General features: G+C 44.1%; 8 protein-coding genes across 8 annotated transcripts; 3 read left to right on the top strand and 5 right to left on the bottom strand.

Annotated features, from left to right (window-relative positions):
* Window positions 1-479: 479 nt before the first annotated feature.
* IL334_005004 (uncharacterized protein) lies at window positions 480-4,537 on the top strand (the record flags this gene model as incomplete). The annotated part of the gene is made up of 16 exons (XM_062936718.1): window positions 480-1,015; window positions 1,070-1,161; window positions 1,215-1,252; window positions 1,314-1,926; window positions 1,980-2,094; window positions 2,154-2,370; window positions 2,426-2,572; window positions 2,627-2,688; window positions 2,743-2,841; window positions 2,892-3,041; window positions 3,115-3,341; window positions 3,397-3,494; window positions 3,550-3,624; window positions 3,689-3,916; window positions 3,982-4,047; window positions 4,115-4,537. The coding sequence occupies 16 exons, from the start codon at window positions 480-482 to the stop codon at window positions 4,535-4,537; spliced, it is 3,186 nt and encodes a 1,061-aa protein (XP_062792769.1).
* A 223-nt stretch (window positions 4,538-4,760) lies between these two features.
* IL334_005003 (uncharacterized protein) lies at window positions 4,761-6,534 on the bottom strand (the record flags this gene model as incomplete). The annotated part of the gene is made up of 5 exons (XM_062936717.1): window positions 4,761-4,907; window positions 5,015-5,797; window positions 5,859-5,981; window positions 6,072-6,332; window positions 6,403-6,534. The coding sequence occupies 5 exons, from the start codon at window positions 6,532-6,534 to the stop codon at window positions 4,761-4,763; spliced, it is 1,446 nt and encodes a 481-aa protein (XP_062792768.1).
* A 352-nt stretch (window positions 6,535-6,886) lies between these two features.
* IL334_005002 (uncharacterized protein) lies at window positions 6,887-8,933 on the bottom strand (the record flags this gene model as incomplete). Its single annotated transcript, XM_062936716.1, has 10 exons — window positions 6,887-6,991; window positions 7,042-7,483; window positions 7,549-7,651; window positions 7,720-7,771; window positions 7,833-7,890; window positions 7,985-8,231; window positions 8,360-8,479; window positions 8,540-8,594; window positions 8,688-8,780; window positions 8,880-8,933. The coding sequence occupies 10 exons, from the start codon at window positions 8,931-8,933 to the stop codon at window positions 6,887-6,889; spliced, it is 1,329 nt and encodes a 442-aa protein (XP_062792767.1).
* Window positions 8,934-9,609: 676 nt separating this feature from the next.
* IL334_005001 (uncharacterized protein) lies at window positions 9,610-12,083 on the bottom strand (the record flags this gene model as incomplete). Its single annotated transcript, XM_062936715.1, has 7 exons — window positions 9,610-9,792; window positions 9,848-9,905; window positions 9,948-10,014; window positions 10,068-10,188; window positions 10,239-10,297; window positions 10,361-11,912; window positions 11,988-12,083. The coding sequence occupies 7 exons, from the start codon at window positions 12,081-12,083 to the stop codon at window positions 9,610-9,612; spliced, it is 2,136 nt and encodes a 711-aa protein (XP_062792766.1).
* Window positions 12,084-13,707: 1,624 nt separating this feature from the next.
* Window positions 13,708-17,011, bottom strand: IL334_005000 (uncharacterized protein; the record flags this gene model as incomplete). The annotated part of the gene is made up of 9 exons (XM_062936714.1): window positions 13,708-14,568; window positions 14,625-15,307; window positions 15,360-15,512; window positions 15,570-15,702; window positions 15,761-15,884; window positions 15,940-16,009; window positions 16,064-16,209; window positions 16,278-16,624; window positions 16,718-17,011. 9 exons carry the CDS (start codon window positions 17,009-17,011, stop codon window positions 13,708-13,710), a joined length of 2,811 nt encoding a protein of 936 aa, XP_062792765.1.
* Window positions 17,012-18,255: 1,244 nt separating this feature from the next.
* IL334_004999 (uncharacterized protein) lies at window positions 18,256-19,078 on the top strand (the record flags this gene model as incomplete). Its single annotated transcript, XM_062936713.1, has 6 exons — window positions 18,256-18,350; window positions 18,411-18,497; window positions 18,549-18,627; window positions 18,682-18,893; window positions 18,953-19,005; window positions 19,056-19,078. The coding sequence occupies 6 exons, from the start codon at window positions 18,256-18,258 to the stop codon at window positions 19,076-19,078; spliced, it is 549 nt and encodes a 182-aa protein (XP_062792764.1).
* A 60-nt stretch (window positions 19,079-19,138) lies between these two features.
* Window positions 19,139-20,951, bottom strand: IL334_004998 (uncharacterized protein; the record flags this gene model as incomplete). The annotated part of the gene is made up of 3 exons (XM_062936712.1): window positions 19,139-20,112; window positions 20,176-20,388; window positions 20,456-20,951. 3 exons carry the CDS (start codon window positions 20,949-20,951, stop codon window positions 19,139-19,141), a joined length of 1,683 nt encoding a protein of 560 aa, XP_062792763.1.
* A 437-nt stretch (window positions 20,952-21,388) lies between these two features.
* IL334_004997 (uncharacterized protein) lies at window positions 21,389-22,497 on the top strand (the record flags this gene model as incomplete). Its single annotated transcript, XM_062936711.1, has 3 exons — window positions 21,389-21,421; window positions 21,505-22,318; window positions 22,379-22,497. 3 exons carry the CDS (start codon window positions 21,389-21,391, stop codon window positions 22,495-22,497), a joined length of 966 nt encoding a protein of 321 aa, XP_062792762.1.
* Between the last annotated feature and the right edge of the window lie 121 nt (window positions 22,498-22,618).

Raw genomic sequence — 22,618 nt, 5'->3', positions numbered from 1 at the left:
ACGGCGACTACTATGATACAAATGATTGGTGGGATGTTGGAAAACAAGAGATGGCCCTATATGTTATTGTTGTTACATTGTAAATGCATCATTCCGTCATTCATCACTTTCAAAGTGAAATCGATCGTAATCCAGTCAACCGGAATCATAGAGAGCGGAGCATACCGACGACACCCACGTGGTCGATTGAGCGGACATCACCGGGCTCATCTCCGTCATTCTCCCATCGAAGCAATGTTGAAATGTTGATGAACGGAACAGCAATGGTGACGACGATTTGAAGTTTGACCATATATTAGCCTCTAATATATCGCAAAGGTCATATCGTACTGCTCACTTCTTCACAAGAATAGCAGTCTATGCTATCCCTCCATAGCACTGGTCGTATAACACCTCGAGTCAGCTCGTCCTCCTGGCGCTTTTTACGCTCATCGACTTCCAAATCATTTACGTTTTGTTCATTAAAACAATCGATCAGAATGGCCTCGAGCGATTCCACAATTCCCGCTAGAGATTATGGGTCATTCAAGCTATTGCAATCGTTCCCCATCAAATACGCACCTATCACAGTATCAAAATGGCGCAGTGATAAGACAGGTTTAACAGTTGTACTAGGTAGTCATCAAGCCCCTATAACGAATGGGTATTTTGCTATAGCTTCTGAGATCTTCGATGATACAGGTCGACCGCATACATTAGAACATTTGATTTTCCTTGGATCAAAATCATATCCGTATAAAGGTGTTTTGGATTCTTTGGCCAATAGAGCAGGAAGTAATGGAACAAACGCTTGGACAGCGAATGATCATACGGCTTATACCATAGCTACGGCTGGAAGTGAAGGTTTCTTAAAGATGTTACCAGTATATGTAGATCATATCTTACACCCAACTATCGATGATTCTGGATTTGTCACAGAGGTATATCATATAAATGGAGCTGGAGAAGATTCAGGTGTAGTCTATAGTGAAATGCAAGGACGAGAAAACACTTCTGGTGATCTTATGGCTTTAGAGTGAGCCGTCCCCTTCTGAGGAGCCTTGAAATCAGCTCATCCTCTTCATCGCAGGACCCAGAGAACGCTGTACCCTCCTACTTCGGCTTACAGAAGTGAGACCGGTGGATTGTTGCACAAATTACGAGTATTGACAGCGCAACAAAGTGAGTGATGATCTCAACTGGTGGACAAAGGAGAGGCTGACAAGAAACCATAGTTCGAGATTATCACGGTAAATACTATCAGCCATATAACGTGAATTAGTCAATCTATCCTGAAAAGGTCTTCTGCTAATGTAGTTGATTCCATTTCGTAGCTATGTCTTGTGATCGACGGTGCTGTACCCATACCGGAGCTATTCGATGTACTCAACAATAAGGTAGATCCTTTGATACTTGAACAACGCAAGCAAGTACCTGTCATCACTCCACCTGAAGACTGGCAAAGACCTTTTGTAGAATCCACGACAGCTCACCCGCTCGGTATACCCGAATCAGTAACAAAAGTAGTAGAGTTCATGGAAGAAGATGAATCTGTAGGAGAAATATCGTTAACGTACTTAGGTCCCTCACCAACGGATTACTTTACCAATACTGCAATCAATGTTTTGACGGATTACCTCTCACTTTCGGCTACTGCTCCACTGTCAAAAGAATTCATCGAGATTCCGAAACCTTACTGTACATCTATTGACTTTTACTCTTCCGACAGAGTCAATCACAACGAAGTCCAAGTTTACATCGCTGATGTCCCAGCCAAACATCTGCAAAGTATGGGTCAGAAATTTAAAGATGCGTTGACAAAGACAGTCAAGGAGAAGGATATTGATATGGAACGGATGGGCAGGATCTTGCGCAGAGATAAGAGGAAACTGTTAGATTATATGGAAAGCAGAGCGACCGATACGTTGGCCGATGCTGTCATTGGAGGTGAGCCTACTTGGTGATAGCTCTGGAATAGTCTTTACTAAACAACGTTACAGACTTCTTGTATGGCGAAAAAGATGGAAAGGATCTTCCTATAGCATTTGAAGACTTGAAAGATTACGCAACTCTCGAATCTTGGAAAGCGGAAGATTGGGTGTCGCTTCTCGACAAGTAGGTGACGATCTCTCATGAGACAACAGGAACGGAACATTGCTGATATCGAGCTTCAGATATTACGCTTCTGCGTCCTCCATCACGGTAATTGGCAAGCCTTCTGCTGCATTATCAGCTAAAATCGAGAAAGACGAAAAGGAACGTGTTGAGAAGCGAAAAGTTGAATTGGGTGAGGAAAAACTCAAAGAGTTGGAAAGAAAGGTAGAGGAAGCAAAGAAGGCTAGCGATGTGCCACCTCCTTCAGAAATGATATCTGGCTTCCCAATAACCGATGTGAGCACAATGCAAGTGCATAACCATGAGGACCACTGACGGATGTTCACGAAAGCCCGCTGGTCTTACTTGGGTACCCGTCGAGACAGCCATCAACAATGCCAAAGGCCAGAATTTGAGAGTTGATCAAGGAGAAGTCCAAAGACATATCGACGCGGATAGTGTTGAGTTGCCATATCAGGCGCACTTCTCACATGTCAAGGTGAGCCTGCTCTCTGTAAACAGTCATGTTGCAAGATCGCTAAGGTACGAATAGTCGAATTTCGTCAACATTACTGCTCTTTTCGATACATTCGGCCTCCCACAACATCTCAGCCCGTAAGTCACATCAAACGAAGTGACGAAGAAATAGTGGTCTGACCTCTTGTGTAGCTATTTAACCCTTCTCACCAATGCAATATTCAGTCTTGGTGTGAAAAGAGCGGATGGTGCGGAGCTTTCTCATGAGGAAGTGGTCAATCAGCTCAACGAGTGAGTATACCTTTTGCAAATAAACCTTGATCTGATAAGATATTATACAGCCTTACTGTATCCCAAAACGCCTACTTCGAATATCGAGGTAATTTCGCGGAAGTTTTATGTATCAGTTTGAAAGTCCAAAAGCACCAATATGATGAGGCAGTAGCTTGGATCCGGGACCTCCTCACCGGTGTCATCTTCTCTAAAGACAGGTAAGCTTATTCCGGTGGGTTTCAGATCTCATTGCAATTACTGAACCCCTTAACTTGATCTCACAACCCTTAGGTTATCCGTGATTGTCGCTAAACTGCTCCAAGAATTGCCAAATGAGAAGAGAGATGGAAACACTATTGCTGTAGCTTGGGCTAACAGATTGACATACGACGAATCGAAATCCGCTTCTCAGTCTTGTGAACTACTTAATAGACTGGAATTTACCCCTCATGTGGCAGAGTTATTGGAGAAGGAGCCCGAGACAGTCATAAACGCACTGGAAGAGCTGAGAACTCACCGTGAGTGGATGCTGCACCACCGACAGCGAGCGATGACTCATCGAATCACCAATAGTTCTTGAACCTAGCAAGATGAGAGTCTCAGTGACGGGCGATGTCCTTAGTCTGAGCAAGCCCCGATCCGTATTAGAGAAATCCTTCTTACCTATCAATGTGAGCACTCAAATGACAGAAATGGACTAAAATAGCTAAAACGGGTCTATTGCAGGAGGCTAAACCACTCGTCCCCTTATCCACGTCCCTGCAAACGTTGACTGATCTCGGTAAAAACCCCTCCAAAAAGGTTAGTAGCCAGCAATCTTGGTTCTCATATATAACGAGTGGCATCTGACTGACAGCCCGTTCAGTGCATCATTGTCCCCATGCCAGCTATCGAAGGATCTTATTCTCAACATTTCGCAAAAGGACCAATCGGTCATGATCATCCTGACTTACCTGCTCTTAGACTTGCTTCGTCCATCCTGAATGCAATGGAGAGTTACCTATGGAAATCCATTAGGGGAAGTGGATTAGCTTACGGTGCTCACGTTTCCGTGTACCCTGAACCTGGATTAGTAGGATTCTCAGTCTACCGAGTGAGTCGGCGTTGAATCCCCACGATCAGAATGTCTGTGCTGATGATATGATGGCAATACGACAGAGTCCGAATGCCATGTTAGCGTACGAAGCAGCTGGCAAAATCATGCATGGATTAGTAGATGGTACTGTAAGTTTTGCTTCATCATCCTTCGCTCAAATTCGTATATTGATCATGATTTAATCATGGCCTACAGACCAAGCTTGATCAAGATATAGTTGATGGCGCAAGATCAAGTATGACATATGATTACGCTCGACGATCCGAAACGGTACTAGGAGCAGCTTCAACTGCATATCTAAACGAAGTACTCAAAGGTGTAGGCAAGAATTATGATCAAGAATTTTTGAAACAATTACCTTCCATCACTCTTGAAGATATAACAAAAGTAATCGAAAAATATTTTTTACCATTATTTGAACCCAACACAGCTATCGGTGCAGTCAGTGTATCAACTTCGAAGTTGCAAGAAGTGGAAGACGGTTTCAAGAAATTAGGATTCGAAGTCGAAAAGAAGGAATTGCCGGTCATTCGAGGTGATGAAGATACGGATATGGAGAGTGGTAGTGAAGGTGGAGCTGAAGATGAGACTATGAGTGAGGGTGAGAGTGAGAAATAAGCCAGGCATGGACTTATAAGACGCAAGGATATGACACTATGCATTTACAATTCATATATACATCGTTGGTGGTATAACACTTTGTATGGTCATCACCCATGATCCAACCTGTATTATACACATAGAAATTATGCCACATCAGGTTACAGCAATCTTGACCCAGCAAGTCATTCTTCCTCTCACTTGTATACAATGTCCTTTGCCATAGCATTGCGAAATGAACCTATGCGATGCCGTTCGACTTTCCCTTGGCTGCGTTCAAAGCTCTCTCAAGATCCTCAGCGAGGTCATCATAATCTTCAATCCCCACACTAAGTCTGATCAAATTAGGTGTGATGTTTAACTCTTTGAGTGTTTCTTGGGGAAGATGCTACACAGCAGAAGAAAACAGGTCAGTCTTGGTACAAGGAAATGTTAGATTCCAGCCTGAATGTGAAATTGTGGGTGGGAACATGAGCAACGATGGCCAAAATTTACAGAATGGGTCATACCGTAAGGGACTTCAACTAAACTTTCTACACCACCTAAGCTTTCAGCCAGAATAGCGATTCTCAATTCTGTACAAAATTTTTCAGCTTCTTGGGCCGTAGCATCTTTGATTGCAAAAGTGATCATTCCGCCGAAAGGGATTCCCAGTGATCTCGTGTATTCCAGACTATTCGTATCGATATTTTCCTTACTTGACTCCTTAGGATTATAAGGGAATTTCCAACCTAGAAACTCTAATTCTCTTCTAGCATTGGGTGACAGGAGATCTTGTACTTGATGAAATGCTCCATCAGACGTTAAACCTGGATATCTAACTCTCTCCACCAGAGGATTGGCAGCTAAGAATGCTGAGATACGCAAAGCGTTTAAACCATGTTTCACCATTCTGACTGATAATGTCTTGATACTTCTAATCATCAAATGACAATCTCTAGGAGATGGTGATGCACCCATTGAGTTTTGAAGGAACCTCAATCCCTTGAGCAAATTGGGTCTTGATGAGGCAATTGTGGGAGAAACAGTTAATGAACCTAAGATTATATCCGAATGACCTGATGAATATTTCGATAACGAAGACATGGTTATATCAGCTAATGGATGCGTATCGGCTGATGCTGAGATTAATGGTGTGAAGTAGAATGGGGATAAGAAAGTCGAATCTATGAGAATAAGTGGTCGTGTCTTTGACGGGAGAGAATGGACAATATCGGAAATTAGTCGAAGGGGAGGTACGAGTAAAAGTGGATTTGTTGGTACTTCAAGCCAGATCAACTATCCAACGCTTAGATTCAGCCAACATCGTTCAAGGTGTCCCATGATCCAGCTATCTCACTCGTGTATCAGACCTCATAGCTTCTCTAATTCCTTTTTCACCCGCTTTCTCCATATTCAGGAAGGTCACCTCTAATCCAGTAGGTCGACTGGTTCGAGCGAGATATCTAGCTGTACCACCGTACTGATCGTCGTACAAGAATCAGTGAATTGTTCACGGTACAAGATCAAATCAGAAATATGGACCTGAGCAGTACCGTAAGTGACCACTCACAACATCGTTAACAGCTAAAATGTGCCCGCCATAACCTTTACCATCTTTTCCACCTGCACCACCTTCATCCTCCGACAGGGTGACCCAGTGAGCTATAGCAGCAGTCGCAGCTGATCCAGAAGCGAACACAAGACTATCACCTTGTGAGACATCTCTTCTCGCGTCTTCTGATATACTGGCTAAAGGTGAAGTTTCGAGTGATGTAAGAAGGGATTCCAATGCTGATCGAGTTGGATTACCTGATCTTGAATAATCGTATCCCTATATACTCTCCCGATCAGCCGTCAACTTACAAAGCATGAATGGAAGGGATGTATACGCAAGCACTCACTCTTAACTTGTTGACACCGTCTTGCTTGAAGGTAGTAGCTACGCTCAAACTAGGTACTACAGCACCGGTTGAAGGATCAGGTTCTGATCCAACGTGGATTGATCGGGTTGAGAAATGATCTTGTCTAGGCATTGCTGAAGCTTCCTGAGGTGTCTTAACGGAATATTCTTCGAGGTCAGATATTCAGAAAAGACAGCTGGGCTATGTGTCCTTGACTGCTCTATATATCCGTTGTCGTTGAGCTGAGAGAATAAAGGAGTCAAAGATGTAAGATGATAAATAAATCATCGATGGCGCAATCGATGAGTGAATGATTGGAATTCGACAACTCGCGATGCATCCGGTTAAACAAACATCCGAAAACTCAGATATATAAAAGAAACAGAGGTGAACTACACATTCATAAACGGAGGAATTGGGTAAGATTACCTGGGGTATAATCATTAGCATAACATGAGCGAGCTCTCTTTCCTCTGGATTTCCTCTAGATCCCTTCATCGCGATGTAATTCCTGAGCCATATGTATCTTGATTTCTCGAGGCATGGAAGAATCGATCGGTACAGAGATAGGTGAAGTAAAGTTTTCCAGCTATTACCCATGACATCAGTGAAAGAAACAGATAAGCTGATAAGGCTTACAGCCATTGGTATACCTAATTCTGATGAGGGTCCAGATTCCCAACTATCAGATTTTACGTGACTTCTTTCTTCTTTCCATTGATTTGAACCAGTCGACTTCAGTTGATAACCCTTATTTGTATTTCCATTTATATTTTCACCGATTAAATCATCATCTCCATCCCATTGTCCACCTTCCCTCAACAATGACATCAAAGCTACACCGCTGGCCAATTGCGGTCTATTGATCCCCGCTCGAGGTTCGTTGTTGTCTCCAACCATTATGCGATGTTGGCGAATCTCACTTTCAGGTGTCCAATTACGAGGTTGATAAAGCAGAATCGAGATTACCAGCACAAAAGTGAATGAGCCAAACAATGTTTGGGCTAGTAGGTCTAGTCGGAAGCAATCATTAACAGGAGGATTCTTGTCCAACGCTGAATGAAACTTACCGCTCGCAAGTCTACACAAGGTGCTTCCTATCAGCTTGGTGAATGGGTCTTAGTTAAGAGATATATATTGACTCACGGATTCATGTTGATCTTTTTAGCCTCTGTCATACCATCAATTCCGAGAATCATCATGCAAACAGCGAATAAGGCTCTGAAGAAAGTGCGAATTTTGTTCGCCTCTGTACGGTACGAACGAGTGGAATGACACCAATCAGCTCAGTAATGCAAGTGAATACAGGAGGCTTACCGTGGTAGAAGTGCAATCTGGATCGAACCTCTGGACCAGCACCGGAAGCTTTCTACGATCCATCAAGTGATTAGATTTCTATTAATTCGCTAATGGGAGAGGAGGTCACTTACCACATCCGTGAGGAAAGCTGGGAACTTCCAGATGACTACGGAGGCAGCCAGCATTACTCTGCATCGATGAAAAGGATCAGTCTCGCTCCAATCCCGAGTGTTTTGTGCATTCTGCCCCTTGAGGATAGATCAGATACGAAGTGAGTACCTACGCAAATTCCATAACGCCATGAACCGTAATTGTCTTCGCCATCTGCATATCCAGATCCAGATTCCCTTTATGTATCCATCCTATAGCACTTTGACATACTGTACAAATGACGGAAACGATTATCCATGCGTAAAAGAAAGAAGAAGATAACCATGATCTTGATGATTTCGGCTGACGAACTGCTCTCATCAAGTGGTACCAATATAAACCTTCTTCAGCATTCAAAGAGGCTTGGATCGAAAATGCCACTGGTTGACTTACAGCCATGATTCATGAGTATAATGAGAATCTCTTCTGGTGCATTGGTTAAACACAGGATAGGAAGAAGAGACCAAGCTCAAGTCTCAGCTCAAAAATGGGGGAAGATCATACTTACAGTTGAAGATTATGGTATAAGGGATGTTCAGATTGACGTATTTCTGATCGAACATCGCTGAAGGGAATGGTAAAGGTCCTATATCTGGCATAGTAACCCAACCTAGCTGATATTTGATGACTGAGGATGCAAGTCGTCATCAACGGGATCACTGATGCATCTGGATGGGGCAGAACTCACTGGTCCAACCTAACGCCCATCCTATCAACATCATCTCAGAGGCGATCAGCATCCACTATCGAACGACGCAATCAGTCATAATCCTTGACATAAGACAAAAACAGGAACACAATATAGGTATCCGAATGATTGACATCACTGAACTTACAGTCAACAAAACTCTGAACCATTCTTTCTTCTTTGGAACTAAACATTTACACTTATCGAACTTACACGTATGATGAGCAGTGAATACTAGTGCCTGGTGTCAAGTTTTTATCATTATTTGACCTTTGTGTTCCAATGAATCATTTCACGTTTAGGAACACGACGACGTGTTGATGGAGTGAGGAGGACTTACAGAACTACCCAGTATAAAACACAGGTTCATGTTACAGTCACCGTTAGTCGACATTTCGATATGACTTCTTGAACGCTTCTACAAGTATGAAGCGGTCGAAGAAACATCTGCCATTCAAGAACAGATTCGGTAGCAGGGTATTTCGCTGGAAGGCGATATGTATCCCCAACTTATCCATCCATCCAGATTTTACATCTAGAGGCTCCAATATTCCTGGATACTTTCTTAGGGTGCTAGCGATGCATGTAAGCCTAAAGGGTTTCTCACCTCAATCAAAGGCATCTGTCCATCTAGGAAAGGACAATCAGTGATACAAGCGTAAACGTTGATTTGCTTGCGGAGTCATTCGTCCCGTTGATTGTGTGTATATGTCGGCGTAGCCTCCGTTGCGGAAGTGAGTAAGTATACAGCTCATCAATCACATGCGCACACATATATTGTGTATCCGGCCAGTGAGTAGTATGATAACGTGCACATCTTGATCGCAGGATCCGTCCCAGAGGTTCAACCGTCAAAGCATACTTTGAGTGCCTGTCATGCTCCACCCACATCCTTTTGAAACGAGTGTAGTTCAGTTATCCAGACGGTAGACTACCAATATACCCCTCTTTGAGGACAGGTGTTGTTCATCCTAAATACGAATAGTGTTTGATTGGAGCTAAATATACTGTATACAACTAAAAGGCACATCACTTCTTCGACACTGTTATCGCTATCCTTTGGATTTTGATCATGCTGCAGTATCGCCACCGCCTTCTTCTTTTTCAGATTCAGCAACGTCCATAACTTCATCTTCTTGTCTACTTGAGGCTGTCTTCTCAATACTTGCAGAGGCAAGACCGACTCTAGGTGAGTGTCGAAGGTTCGCAGGATTGGTCTTCCGCATTGGTCGTTGAAGACGACGACGAGCAACCTAAAACATATCTTCAGCATGCCTTTTATGCAGAAACAAATACCGAAATACTAACCATTACGGGAACTGAAGATTTCTGTACCAGATAATGCGAAGTAGAACCCAAGAGAATACTGCGACGGGGTTAGTTATAGCTGACTTCGGATTAGACGTACCCTTGGAGTTTTCCTAGACCTCTTGATCCAACAATTACCATCGTAGGTTCCAGGAAGTCGATAAGATCTATATCAGTAATTAGCATTGCGCTGTAGTATAGAGTGAGAAGCTTGTCTCACCCAATAACATATGTCTGGCATTCTTAGCATGGACAAATTGACACGTTACTGTGATATTCAATTTGGTTCTTTGAAGCAATCCGGTGACTTGTCTGACCAGTAGAAGAGCGCTTGTTTGGCGCTGTATAGTATTATCAGCTGGTAGTCCGGTATATGCAGATGATGGCTTACCTCTTTTTGTACTCGAAGCTTTTGAGCTCGGTCGGAGTTCGACCATGACTTTGGATCAACTGAAGGTCACAAGAAGTTAGCTTAACAGCGTCATCATCTGACAAGGCCACCATTCCACTCACCCTTCCCTTCCTCTTCTTTGACTGAGATCAAGAACAACTCGTCACCATCTCTAGCGACCGTTCCAATTGCCCATTCAACGGCATATCTAGATTCTTCACTCAAATCACTCAAGACTACATATCTCCTTAATCTCTTTCCACTAAGTTCTAACGCTTCATCAGGTTCACCATGAGTCAACGTGATCGTACACCTATCTCTAGCGAAAGAAGGACGGGAAGTAACCAATTCAATACCTGATTTGAGCGACTTCTTTCTTTTGGGCTGATGCATGGAGGACGTCTGGAACATATGTTGAGGTGGAACGACGACATTTGGACCTTCACCCAAAAGGTCTTGTTCAACTTCTTCACCGAAGAAATCTAGTTGACTTCTGTTATCGGCATCATCCCTTGGTTCAATCGTTTCTACTTCTGGATCATCACCGGCTGATCTTCCGCCTAATCCAGCAGCATCACCTTCGAAGAATACGGCATTTGCTTCTGTGTTCTTCTCGGTCTCCTCATCGAATATCACCTCACCATCTTCATCGATAATATCAGCTTCGTCATCGATTTCTGGTTCGGAATCGGAATCGGATTGAGAGGCTGAATCCGATCCACTGTCATCCACATACGCCGAGACTTGAGGTCTATACTTTTTCGGTACTCCGACTGATTCAGCTTCAGCTTCTGTTTCTGGCTCCACCTCTGATTCGGCACCGTAATTGTCTTTTTTCAACGCTTGAACTTCGGGCGACTTTTCTCTCTCTCGAGCCTTTTCCCTTGATCGTCTGGCTCTGAAGAATGGAGATGGTGCTCTGGGTCCTCTAGTGGAAGATCCTCCGACAGGTTTAGAAGGTTGAAGGAATGATGCTTTGGGTGTAGAAGTCGTGCCGGGGGTAGTCGAAGCGCCGGGAGTGGCTTGAGGGATAGGTTCCTCTGCAGTCTTGCTGGACGAAGTAGGTAAGCCCAAAGCAGCTGCTTTCAAACCCAGTGCGGCGAAAGCTCCACCACTTGAGCGCTTATTGAGTTCCGTTTGTGAGCTGCTTGGCGAGATCTGACCTGGTCGTCCTCGATCGATAGCACCAAGAATGAGATGCGATGCCTGATCATCGAGAGGTAAAGGAGTGAGAGCATTCGTAAAAGTGGTAGTAGGTGGATAAGTTTGATTAGGAGGAGGGACAGTTAGCGCTTGTTCTATATCTTTATCTTTTATTTTCACATGCTTCGATCTCCCAAATCGTCTTCTACCCCGCTCCTCATCTAGCGGAGCAGACTCAATCCCTTCCAAGCCCAGCCCTTCTTTCCCAGATTTGGAAGATACATCGATAGATAACGTCTTTTTGATCTTGTTAGACAGACTCCATCTTTTGGAAGGTTGTACGAGTGGGGAAGATATTTTTTCAGGAGGGGAATCTCTCAGCCTCTCAGAAGAATCCAATTCTGAGATACTACTGTCTGGAGAATGTCTTTGGTATGTAGAAGACGATGCTCTCCCTTCTATCACGACTGCGAGAGGGGCTGTGGAAGTTGTAGGGGAGTTTTGGGAACTACGACGATGTTTTTGGCTTACCTATAAATGTTCGTCAAGATTTAGCGGTGGCAAAGGACAAGGATAAGTCGTAGAACGTGAAGACAGCCTACTCACCTCATCTCTACCCGCAGCTCCACTTAAGGCTTTGAGTCGCGATACGGGGTTTGTCAGAGAGACGGGTAATGAGTATGATCGAGATAATGGTGCCATATTGGTGGTGTTTTGTTCGACCCAAATTGAGTTAAAGTTGAAGATGAGGAATGATGAGGCGTTTATATAAAGGGATTAAAAGTGTGTTCAAACAGAATGAAAGGAAGTTTTGTCGATGATGAGAGCAGGCAGGTTGCCAAGGAGGTACAATGAGAATGATGAACAAGTGAAAGAATGATTGATAGTCAGCACATGAATATCTTGGCATTTGAATTTCAACCAGAATGACCTCTTCAACAATAACGGTGAGGATGACGACGAAGTGATATGAGGGATTTCAGAAACGTTTCTTTGAATGACAGTCCTCTGAATCTTTTCTTTGCATGTTTATCAAAAAGATAGCCAAAGGACCAGCTGAAACATTTCATGACAGGAAAAACATTCAACAGGTGATACAGGGAAGCGATGCGCTACAGCATTCCGTCGAAAAGTAGACAAGGGATTTGCTCAGTGTCCCAGACAGCCGTAAAGCGATAAGACACAGAGAGGGAGGATTGAGCAGAATTTAAAATGGGAAGCAAAGGGATGATGACCGATTACACAGACCAAGCACCCCTGCATTGTAGAAAGTCCAGACTTCTCGAATGAAAAGGGAAAGAAAGACTCACCATAATTAGCAGCTTTGTGTATATCATTGTTGGTCTTCTACTCTCGCAACAAACGCGTACAGACAATTCAATCAGCAAGGACGCTCTGATGTATTCCAATGATCCTCTCCAAGACACTCTAACTGTCTGTAGACATTTCGGCAAAGTTGAACAACATACTGATAAAGCATAACGAGCCGATCTATCCGATATCCCAAGTTGACGAAGCTGTTCTACCAGGTCAGCTTTAGGTGGTGGTAACGGTGATGTCGACATTGATACCCGTGTGTGCTATGATAAGTAAGTTATGGTAGATGATACTATGCTATGTGTTGACAATAAACGAAGCACGAAGAAGGAAAACGTATTTCATACGAGTACCGGTGCACAAGGTTAACAGGAATGTTTATGTTTTGCCGTTCAGATCCGAATTCCACCGTTCACCGTGATAATTCGACCTCTTCACCTCCCTTCCCCCGTCATCGCCGCATCCCGATGAACCCAGACTCTGTCCCTGCATTTCTCCTTAACGTAAATTTCACTGCCCATTATGGGAGATGCCAAGCAATTGCATCGATCCGTAGTTACGCAGTCGAATGACAGATATTGTTCAGGCAGTACAATCTCTATTATCAATGCTTTCTGTGGCATGCTTACATATATTACAGGTTCTTCTTCCGCGATTGTCGATTGTTGACCGTCTTGCTCTTGCTGTGAGCTATTCAGTCTTCTTGAACTTAAATTCTGGATTTCCAAAGCTGCACAACTCTACATCTGGTCTTGCATGACAGAAGCAACAAAGTGAAATTGATCTTATACACATGATTGATGTAAATCTGAGCAAGCTCGACATGATACTATTCTATGAACTTGGTCGACAGAGAGAGAGAGAGAGAGAGAGAGAGAGAGAGAGAGAAGTGCGCCTGGCAAAGTCTATGCGTACACAATGGCGTCGAACAATCGTAGGCAGATGTAAAAAGTAATGAACGATCATAATAATTGCATATACTGTGATGAAATCGTGATAACACAAGCATTCACCGTTTCCTATCTGGTTCAACAAAAGATACACTTGGACCTTCACCCCTATTTGAGCCTGTTGATTGAACCGAAGCTGATCTGTACATTGCCAGAGCTGGATTCTTCCTGAAACCAGGTGCTGTGGCACCGTAATTATTGAAGGTAGGAGCTGTTTCTGAAGAAGATTCCACATCTGGGGCGAACCTGATGGCTGGACTTCTGGACGCTGATATGGTTCGGCTCAATGGAATGCCTCTTGATTCCTGCGAGTTCATTCGTTCAGGTTCGGACACAATCGGTTTTGATCTAGATCCCGAAGCTGGAGGTGATAACAATGATGGATTAGGCGGTTGTCTTCCTTCTTCAACTCTTGATGCACTGCTTCCCGATCCTGACCGATTACTACTACTACTGCTCTTCCTACCAAACAGTCGGGCTCCGAGAGACGTTTTCTTTTTATTCTTCTGAAGTCTAATAGCTGGAATTCTCGAATGTATATGTTGTGAGAAAGATCCTGATCCTGATCTAGACCCAAATCCAGGGGATTCTGGATCTTCTTCAGTATCAGAGACGGCATCTTCGTAATCGTTCTCAACTTCTCGACCTTGTCCACTTCCACGAGACGTTGAGGCTTCCAGTTGACGATCATGTTCAACCAAACTAGGTGTGCTACCGCCACGCATCAAACCAAGTCCAAGTCGATCTACCGCTTCCTTACCTTCATCTCGTACGTGGGATGTAGCATGTTCGAGTGATCGGGGAAGCATGTGGAGCATTTTGTCCAGCTCTCTGTGTTTCAGCCGATGAGGATGGGTGAACACGTCTTTTTCGCTGGGCTTATCATCGTGGAAATGATTGCGGATGACTTCAACCTCGACCTTATCAAAGAGCCAAATTAGCATAAAACGACAGAGATGGATGTGCGAAAACTGACCTCATCAGTACCCTGCTTCTTCCTCTCAATGATAAGATGATGACCTTCGCGATATTCGGCCACAGGCGGCGTGCGGCTACCTCCTCCTTGTTTGTCTCCAATCTCCTCGTCTCCTTTTTCCTCTTCTCTCTCAGCTTCATTTTCGGCCTCTCTATGACTTCCTTCTCCCTCTTGCCTCAATTCTCTTCTACCATCTTCATCAGAGCCACCACCATGACGGTCGCGATGGTCAATGGAGCTTCTTTGGGACGAGGATCTAGATCGCCTACTGAGCATCGATTCTCTACCTTCTTTCGAGTCTTTACGACTTAAATCGGCCGCTTCTCCTTCGTGCGCTACGTCTTCGCGTGGAGATTCGGTAATCTTGTATGACGACTCCCTCATCTCGATATCTTCTCCAGGCGGCATGGTTCGAGAGCTAGAGCTGCCGCCACTGTCTCGTGAACCAACTTTCTCTCCGTTGAATTTTTCATTACTGAAATCCCTCCTCTGAACTCCCATGTCTCCCTCTTCCGGATCGTCATCTCGATTGATGGTAATCTGTTGACCTGGTATAATTCTTCGAGCGTGAGTCGTCCAAGCAGGCTCGTCGGCTCGCGAGTCCATGGAAAGAGCACGAGACCGGGTATAAGTGATACTGTGCACTCGTCGACCGAGGGAGAAGAAAGGAATTGAGAATCCATCTTTGAGTAGATATCAGCAAGGAAAGTAGAAACACAACCATATCGCACTTACGCGTTACAATTGACGATAACACTAAGAACGCTGTGATCGGACCAATCACTTCTCTCACTCGTTCCACTAATGCGGTGTCTTTATCGGCAAATCCTTCGGGAATACTGGTTCTAGCTAATGTAGAGATAAAAATAGCTCCAACACCCATGGGTCCTGTTCCAGCGGGTCAGTAAAAGGCGAGAGTGATGTCAGTGCCGCAATGCAACTCACCAAACCATCCGATGAAAACAGCCTCTCTGAAAGTCTTGATATCAGGAATGAACTTGTACAGTCCGACAATCACAGGCAGACGTCGTAACAAGAGGATTAAGATAGCGAGGACAACTAATCGCCATACTCGGAGCTGAAGGGAAAGACTTGTTCAGTAGACATCGGAATTATCCCATAGCCAGTGTACTCACTTCTGGGACGTTCCACTCTCCGAAAGGGATGATGGCACCAATGTAAATGAAAGCAGCGCAATTGAATAACAAGTCGATGACGTTGGAGAACACAGCATCCTCAGTGGCTTTGTTGAAGTAACCACTAGAATGACATTGTCAGGATAGTTTCATCTGTAGGCACACCGATGTTAACTTACTCCCAGGCGAAAGCACAACCACAAGCAAAAGCAGAAAGAAGATCATCACTTCCCAGAAGAGCAGTCATACCTGAGAATACTTTTATCAGTTGTGATCTGTAGGAAATAGAAGACGGACACTCACCCATTGATAAAACCGCTAAACTAACGTATTGGGCAACATAAGACTGTCTGTCGACCAACCGCTTCCTCTCCGCGAATTTCATGAATTTTCGTGCACAGAAACCAAGGATTGTCCCGATCAACACTCCAAGTACAATTTCGTACAGCCTATAAAAGGGTGTCAGCAGATCGTAACAAGCTTGACATGATAATCTCTATCGCATGTAATAACTCACCAAGTCATATAAAACCATTCGCCAACTGCATGACCTGGACTTTTATCGAGCATCACATACAGAGCGATATATAAGAAAGGGAAGGCGGCACCATCATTACTGCCAGATTCCGCAGAGAGAAGATGACGAATGTGTGTTGGAACGTGTTTGTCTGCGAATTTACCACCAACGACTGCTTGAGCTAAGATGGGATCGGTCGGTGTTACTCCTGCTGCGATGACCAATGCTCCAAGAAAGTTTAGTCCTGGTATCAAAGCCCACATGAGCAATGCAGATACCATCCAGCCCCAAACCATACAGGGTCCTAAGAGGAAGAAAAGAGATCTCCAATGGCGTTTCATATACGCCTATTACAGTCACATCAGGCAGAGATCAGTCAGGAGTTGCACGTTGGTTTGACGGGCTATGTTATGCACGCGGATGATAATAGCGAAACTCACCTTTGGCAATTCAACTCCTACAGCAAAGACCGAGATGGATATGACCACCCTCGTCACCTCTAATGTGATTTCATCCGTCACTTCATCGTGATTCCCTCCCCACTTCGCAGGATCGAACAATTTCAAACAATGTGGTCCGATGATTATTCCGACCGCTGTTGCTAACGGAGCTTCACCTATGTACAACTTCTCCTTCAGAAACAGAGACAGCATACCAAAGACAACAACGAAACCACCCAATAAGGTGTATGCCAAATGAGCAGGCGTCACTTCGAAGGGATGAAAGCCCGCCATGACGAATGTGTCGTGCGTGTTCTAATTCTCAAATGCAGGAGTACTTGTCTTGATGATATTTTCGTTGTTTACGTTGGTGAGATCATGCCTCAGACGGTTGATTGCAGCTCCTCTTATGACGAGGCGAGTTTTCTAGGAAGGTCAAGGAATGTCGATGAAAGGAACGAAAGGGAATTCAAGAAGCAAAATATGTTGCCGCTTCCTCCTGATAGAAATGTAGACTAGGCTGGTTGGACGTAAAGACGATGTGAAATCAGATAGGGTGCGACGTGCACGGTGTGAAGATTGTCTCCAGGTTGAGAGTAGCCTGATCGAAGGAATAGAAGGGGATTGTTTGTGTTGAAGGTGGTGGACAGTGAAAGGTCAATGAAGTTGAACGGATATAAGCGGTATTGGTGTTGATGATATTTGCCGAATGATACCAGGACGAATGATTCGTTGAAGGATGTGCTCGACGAGAGAGAGATTGTGGGTTGGGCAGTACGTGAATGAAAGTGAATATGATCCCGATGGACAGTCGATGATGATGAAGAGAAAAGAAGAAGAAGGGTGAATTGGATATTCAGAACTTGTGCCAAGACAATTTGAAAAGATTGAGAAAAAGATATTACGACGCAGCTCATTTAGAACAAAAATCCACCACCACCACCACAGCGTCACTGTCCATTTTGTGCTCTTTACAGGGCCGCCGGGTCAAAACCCCTGACATGAAATGTGAGATCCCCTGTTCTTGAAAGTCAAAAACAGTGAGACGCAAAATGCATACAGATCTTTTGAATGTGTGACAGTGAAAAGACGTCAATCGAACCAAGCATACATGCCTTAGTTCTGCATCTGGTAAAAATGTATGATTTTCATGATTGCTTCCATGCCATCTTATCTTCCTAGATCAAAGGCACCTTCAGAACCCCATTGCTGATCCACAGGTGATCGAACTAGTCCACAACCTATGAGATGATGACGATGTTGCCAAGGAGGAGCTTCTTCGATACTGCTCATCAAGGATCTCATCTTGACATAGCTGTGTTTTCAGATGTTAGCTCAGCTTTGATCTAGAAATAAAAAGAGTACAAGTAGAAGTCATAGCCAAGAAACTAAATCACCCTATCAACCAAAACTGAAAACCCGGGTATACCGGTAGAGTTGTGTCCATCGATCGATGGCGGAACACCGTATAGACGACTCCAGACAATACAATGATCAGATTGTTCGTCGCTAGGCATATTAGTATACATACGCGAACGATGCCGGAGCAAAATCAGATTGCGTTAGCTCCACAGAAGGCCGAAGAGGATGTGTGGAAGTATCCTCGTCCTCCAGCATTACAGCGTACTCCCAAGTGAGCGTTGCCTGGTACGTGGCGTCAAAGCTGGAGGAGCTGATGCAATGCGGTGATTAGTCGGCTGAGAGTAGTGTGGACATCGACACAAGGCGAAGAGACCATCATTGCTGATACTACAGAAGGGTATCGGGTGTTGGAAACATCGTAAGAATGTTATGTTTATTGTCAGATGCGCCTTACTGATTCATACCATAGTCATCCCCCTACATATTATCTTCCTCCGTCGTCGATCAAGGTACCTATACAGAAGACATCAAGGCAGACTTACTGCGAGGTTCGCTCGTCTCGTCTTACCGGACATTAAGGAAGATGCTGACAAGAAAATCAGTGGAAAGGTAAAGCTTCCTACCATACCATCCGCCTTTCCCCAAACTCCGCTTCGATCGAAAACAGAATATGGTCATACCCTCAGCCTACAGCAACCTTCTCTCCAATTAAGGATCATTTTAGTTTCTATGCTTCTACAGGTACGAATGAGCGGAATGCAGGCGGCAAATGGAGATGCTATGTTGACGAGGAGGAAGTCGGAGTACAGGAAGGGTAAGTTATGCTAGATCTACATCTCGATAACCAGGACAGTATTTTGACGTGTGTAATAGAGATTTCTATGGAGGCTGGATAACCAGCAATATCAAAGGCAAGATGAAAGGTGGTAAGTCTGTCATGATCATTCGTCGAGATATCGAGCTGATTCGAGAGTAGGTCCTGGGACATGGGGTTGGTAATGTCGTTCACAATACCATGAGTGGTCTGCATGCAAAATCGTACAAAAAGTGGTTGATGATTTAAACCCTGTTTCTGTCATTAACAACATCATATTTCTTACCTCTGATACCCCAAGTACCCCAATTCGTCTTTACGCCTACTCGAACATCCCATTCTGCAATTTCCCATTTTGCACTTCCGAACGGGTTAACGCCTGGTGTCAGAACCAATTCGAACTCATCTGTTACTCCGTCAATAGGTTCGATGGGTCCAGTTGGAAGAGCGACATAATCTGGGAACTCTCGAACGGGTGATCCGGGCGATGAAGCTGAAGGAGGGTTGGTACCGAACAAAGCGGAGACATCACGTTGTAAATCCAATGGGGAAAATGCAGTGAAGAAGAAAGGACATTTTGTTCCAAGAATCTGTTGTAATGGTCTTCGCCAAGTTGTTTGGGCTTGTACAAGGGTTTCAGGAGGAGCATAAGGAACATCTCTGGAATTACCTCCATCCACTTCGGCAGGCGAATAAGCATTGGCAGCATCTTCCGCAGTTGCACCAGCCTCAGATTTCTTAACTTCTTCAGCCCGATCAAACGTTATTTGACCTTTGCCACCTTTGGTGATTTTTTCGAGTAAAGGTTGATCCGGGAAACCGAAACCTGGAGAAAAGGCGAAGAAAACATCTGTGTAAGGATCAAAAGGCCCCAACTGGTCGTGAATTTGTTCATATGGAGCTCGGATGGAAGTAAGGGATAAACGTTGATTGTAGTTTAATGTATGACTTGGTGCACCCCATCCACCTGCTTCTGAAAACGCATAGTCACTTTTTTGACGCAATTCAGCGTTCACAAGTGGTAAGCCGACTTCGGGACCGATGAAATATATGTCGAAGTTGGTTCGAGGGAAGAGCCAGCACAATTGGGCCCAGAGGTGAGGAGGGAGAGTTGATTCGGCTCTAGCACCGAGGAGGAATAGTCGGAAAGGTGGTTGAGGTTTTTCTGGAGCAGTCTCCACTGTAGCTCCAGGTGGCAAGTGCAACACAGAATGAACAGCTATGATTTATCATATTTTAGCCAAGTGATTGAAGAGGATCAAATTCGAAGATCTGAACTCACCTGCCATACTTCTACGTCCTTCCCTGGTGATCCTTCCATTACCTGAAGTGAAAGGTCCGTTTTGATGCAGCACACCAGCGATAGTCATAGGGTATGTGAGAATCTTAGAAACATGTCGCACTGAACGATCGGAATCGATTGAAAGGAAATTTCGAGTGAAGAACAGAGTATCCCATGAAGCAAAGTTGATGGCTGATTCATATGGCTGTTCCTCTGCATCGATTCGAACAGGTCAGCAGAATTTCTGATGGATGATTAATGAGAAAGGAGATTGACTGACCTGGCATGTTTTCAAATTCTGACATTTTCCTTCCACTCCTCAAATCATGTTCATCTTCATTTACCTCTTTTAATCTACCGCAGTATTCTTTGTGATCCTCTTTGCCCTCTTCCCATCTTTCCTGGTTTTTATGAGTGGGCCATCCACAATCAGGACAGTCGAAAGCGGGTCTCACACGCTCATGATGTTTTTCGAAAGAAGTGGGACACAATGATACCGATTTTATCCGATCGGCTTTTTCTTTCAAGGCTGGGAAAGGGGAATGGGATAAAGGGTGGAAGAGATCATCTTGGGACAGTAATGGTGGTGGTGCTGATGATGTTGAGGGAGCTGCTTTCTTTTTGAATATACCAAAGAAAGTACGTGTTTGGACGTAAGAAGAAGGTTGCGCGGTGGATCGAGATGCCAAAAGAGCAGAAGATCGGGATGGAGATGCACGAGGAGTGGAGACGGACAGTTGTCGAGGCAAGTTGGCACGCCTTATCGAAGACCGCATGATCAATTCAGTACTGTTTGAAGCTGTTCTATATCCCTCTTGAACCGAGATAGGAGGAGACTGTTTGATTATGTTCTATCCATACCTTGAATTTCTCAGTTCGTTAGATGTCGGAGTTCGTCTCAAAGTTATCATCATATATTCCAGCTAGTACAAGAGGATAGCAATGTCACGTGATTCACCGCACAGACCCCCCTCCTTACTAGTCGTTTATCGCCGCCCAGGCTTAAGATTTCTGGACAAAGTAGATATCTGCATAACAGCTCCCATCTCTGATCATTCAAACTTTTCCTAATCGTACTTCGAAAGGTGAACTTGAAGGAACACATCGCAAGTCGTTAATTCTTTGGGATCAAGGGGAACCTCATCAGCCACTATGTGGTGAAATTGATCTCCTTCTCTAGCGAGGCACCCGGGACGAACCTGTGAATAGCAAGATGCCAACGACTTTAGCTGATCTACCTGCTGAAGTGAGTCAGTACATTCTTAGCGACATCTGCTAACGTGGGACTCAAGCGTCATACCAGACTTGCTGACGGTAATATCTTTATAGTTGATCTTCAGAATTCACCTTTTATCTTTGAATCCATTTTTGCCTCGAACCAACCGGTACATCCATTCTGTCTTACATCACCCCTCGCCATATTACGCTGCAAATTATCTACTCAATCTCTATTCAGCTTATGGACCAGATGAAATATTCAATCGGTCCTTGAGGCATCCAATTTGTACTGTAGATACCGCCGAGAGTATGAAGAAAATCTGGGATAGACGCCGAGGGTATATTGCTCCGAGCACAATTTCATCTCCCTCGAAAAGAAGAAATTCTGCTGGTCCTAATATCGGCATGCAATCGGATAGTAACGTTCCTGCAGGATCACCTTCATCAAGTTCCTTGCAACTTCCTGAACCCACCTTACCTGCTTTATCTTGTACCGAACTACCACGTCGACTTTTTCGCAATCCATCAAATGTCAGTGAACCTGTTCACCCATTAATCCAATACCTCTTCTCGACTTATACACCTTCTCCTAACTCTCATAAAGGATATCCACTGTTCCGGGCGATCTTAACATCAAATTGCGACTTGGTATCCTACCTACTTTCGCAAGGTGCGGATCCAGGTATAAGAGACTGTTTCGCTCTGGAGATAGCTATATCGAGAAAAGATCTTAGAATGGTACGGATCTTAGTCGAACCTGATCCTCCCGATACTTCTACAAAAGCTTTGTCGCCTAATAAAGAAGCTGTCAAGAAGGGGAAAAAGTTCAAATTGGGCGATAGGGTAAAAATTGGAACAAATATGGTAGAAAAAGCTATACAAACAGGTTCGAAAGATATTATCAACTATTTCGTTTATGAGAAGAGTGAGTACGACTATGATCCTCATTTTTTCATCTGCTAAATCTTGTGATCGTATATTGTAGAGGTCATGCCGCCTCTTCAATCCATAATGAGTTTAGGTAAACCAGACCGTAATCAAACACCGAAAACACAGCAACGCAAAAAGCAACCACGAACATCATCATTTACATCCAAGGCATAATATCCTTTATTCCTTATTAATGTTGTGACATCTTCCAGATCTATTCTCAAGTCAACTGTATGATCATTGACACAAATCCTTGTTTACACAATATACAATCAATTAATGCATTGAGATATTC

This window comes from Kwoniella shivajii, chromosome 6, assembly GCF_035658355.1.
Source record: "Kwoniella shivajii chromosome 6, complete sequence".
Taxonomy (NCBI): Eukaryota; Fungi; Basidiomycota; class Tremellomycetes; order Tremellales; family Cryptococcaceae; genus Kwoniella; species Kwoniella shivajii.
This window is presented reverse-complemented; position numbering and strand designations above follow the sequence as displayed.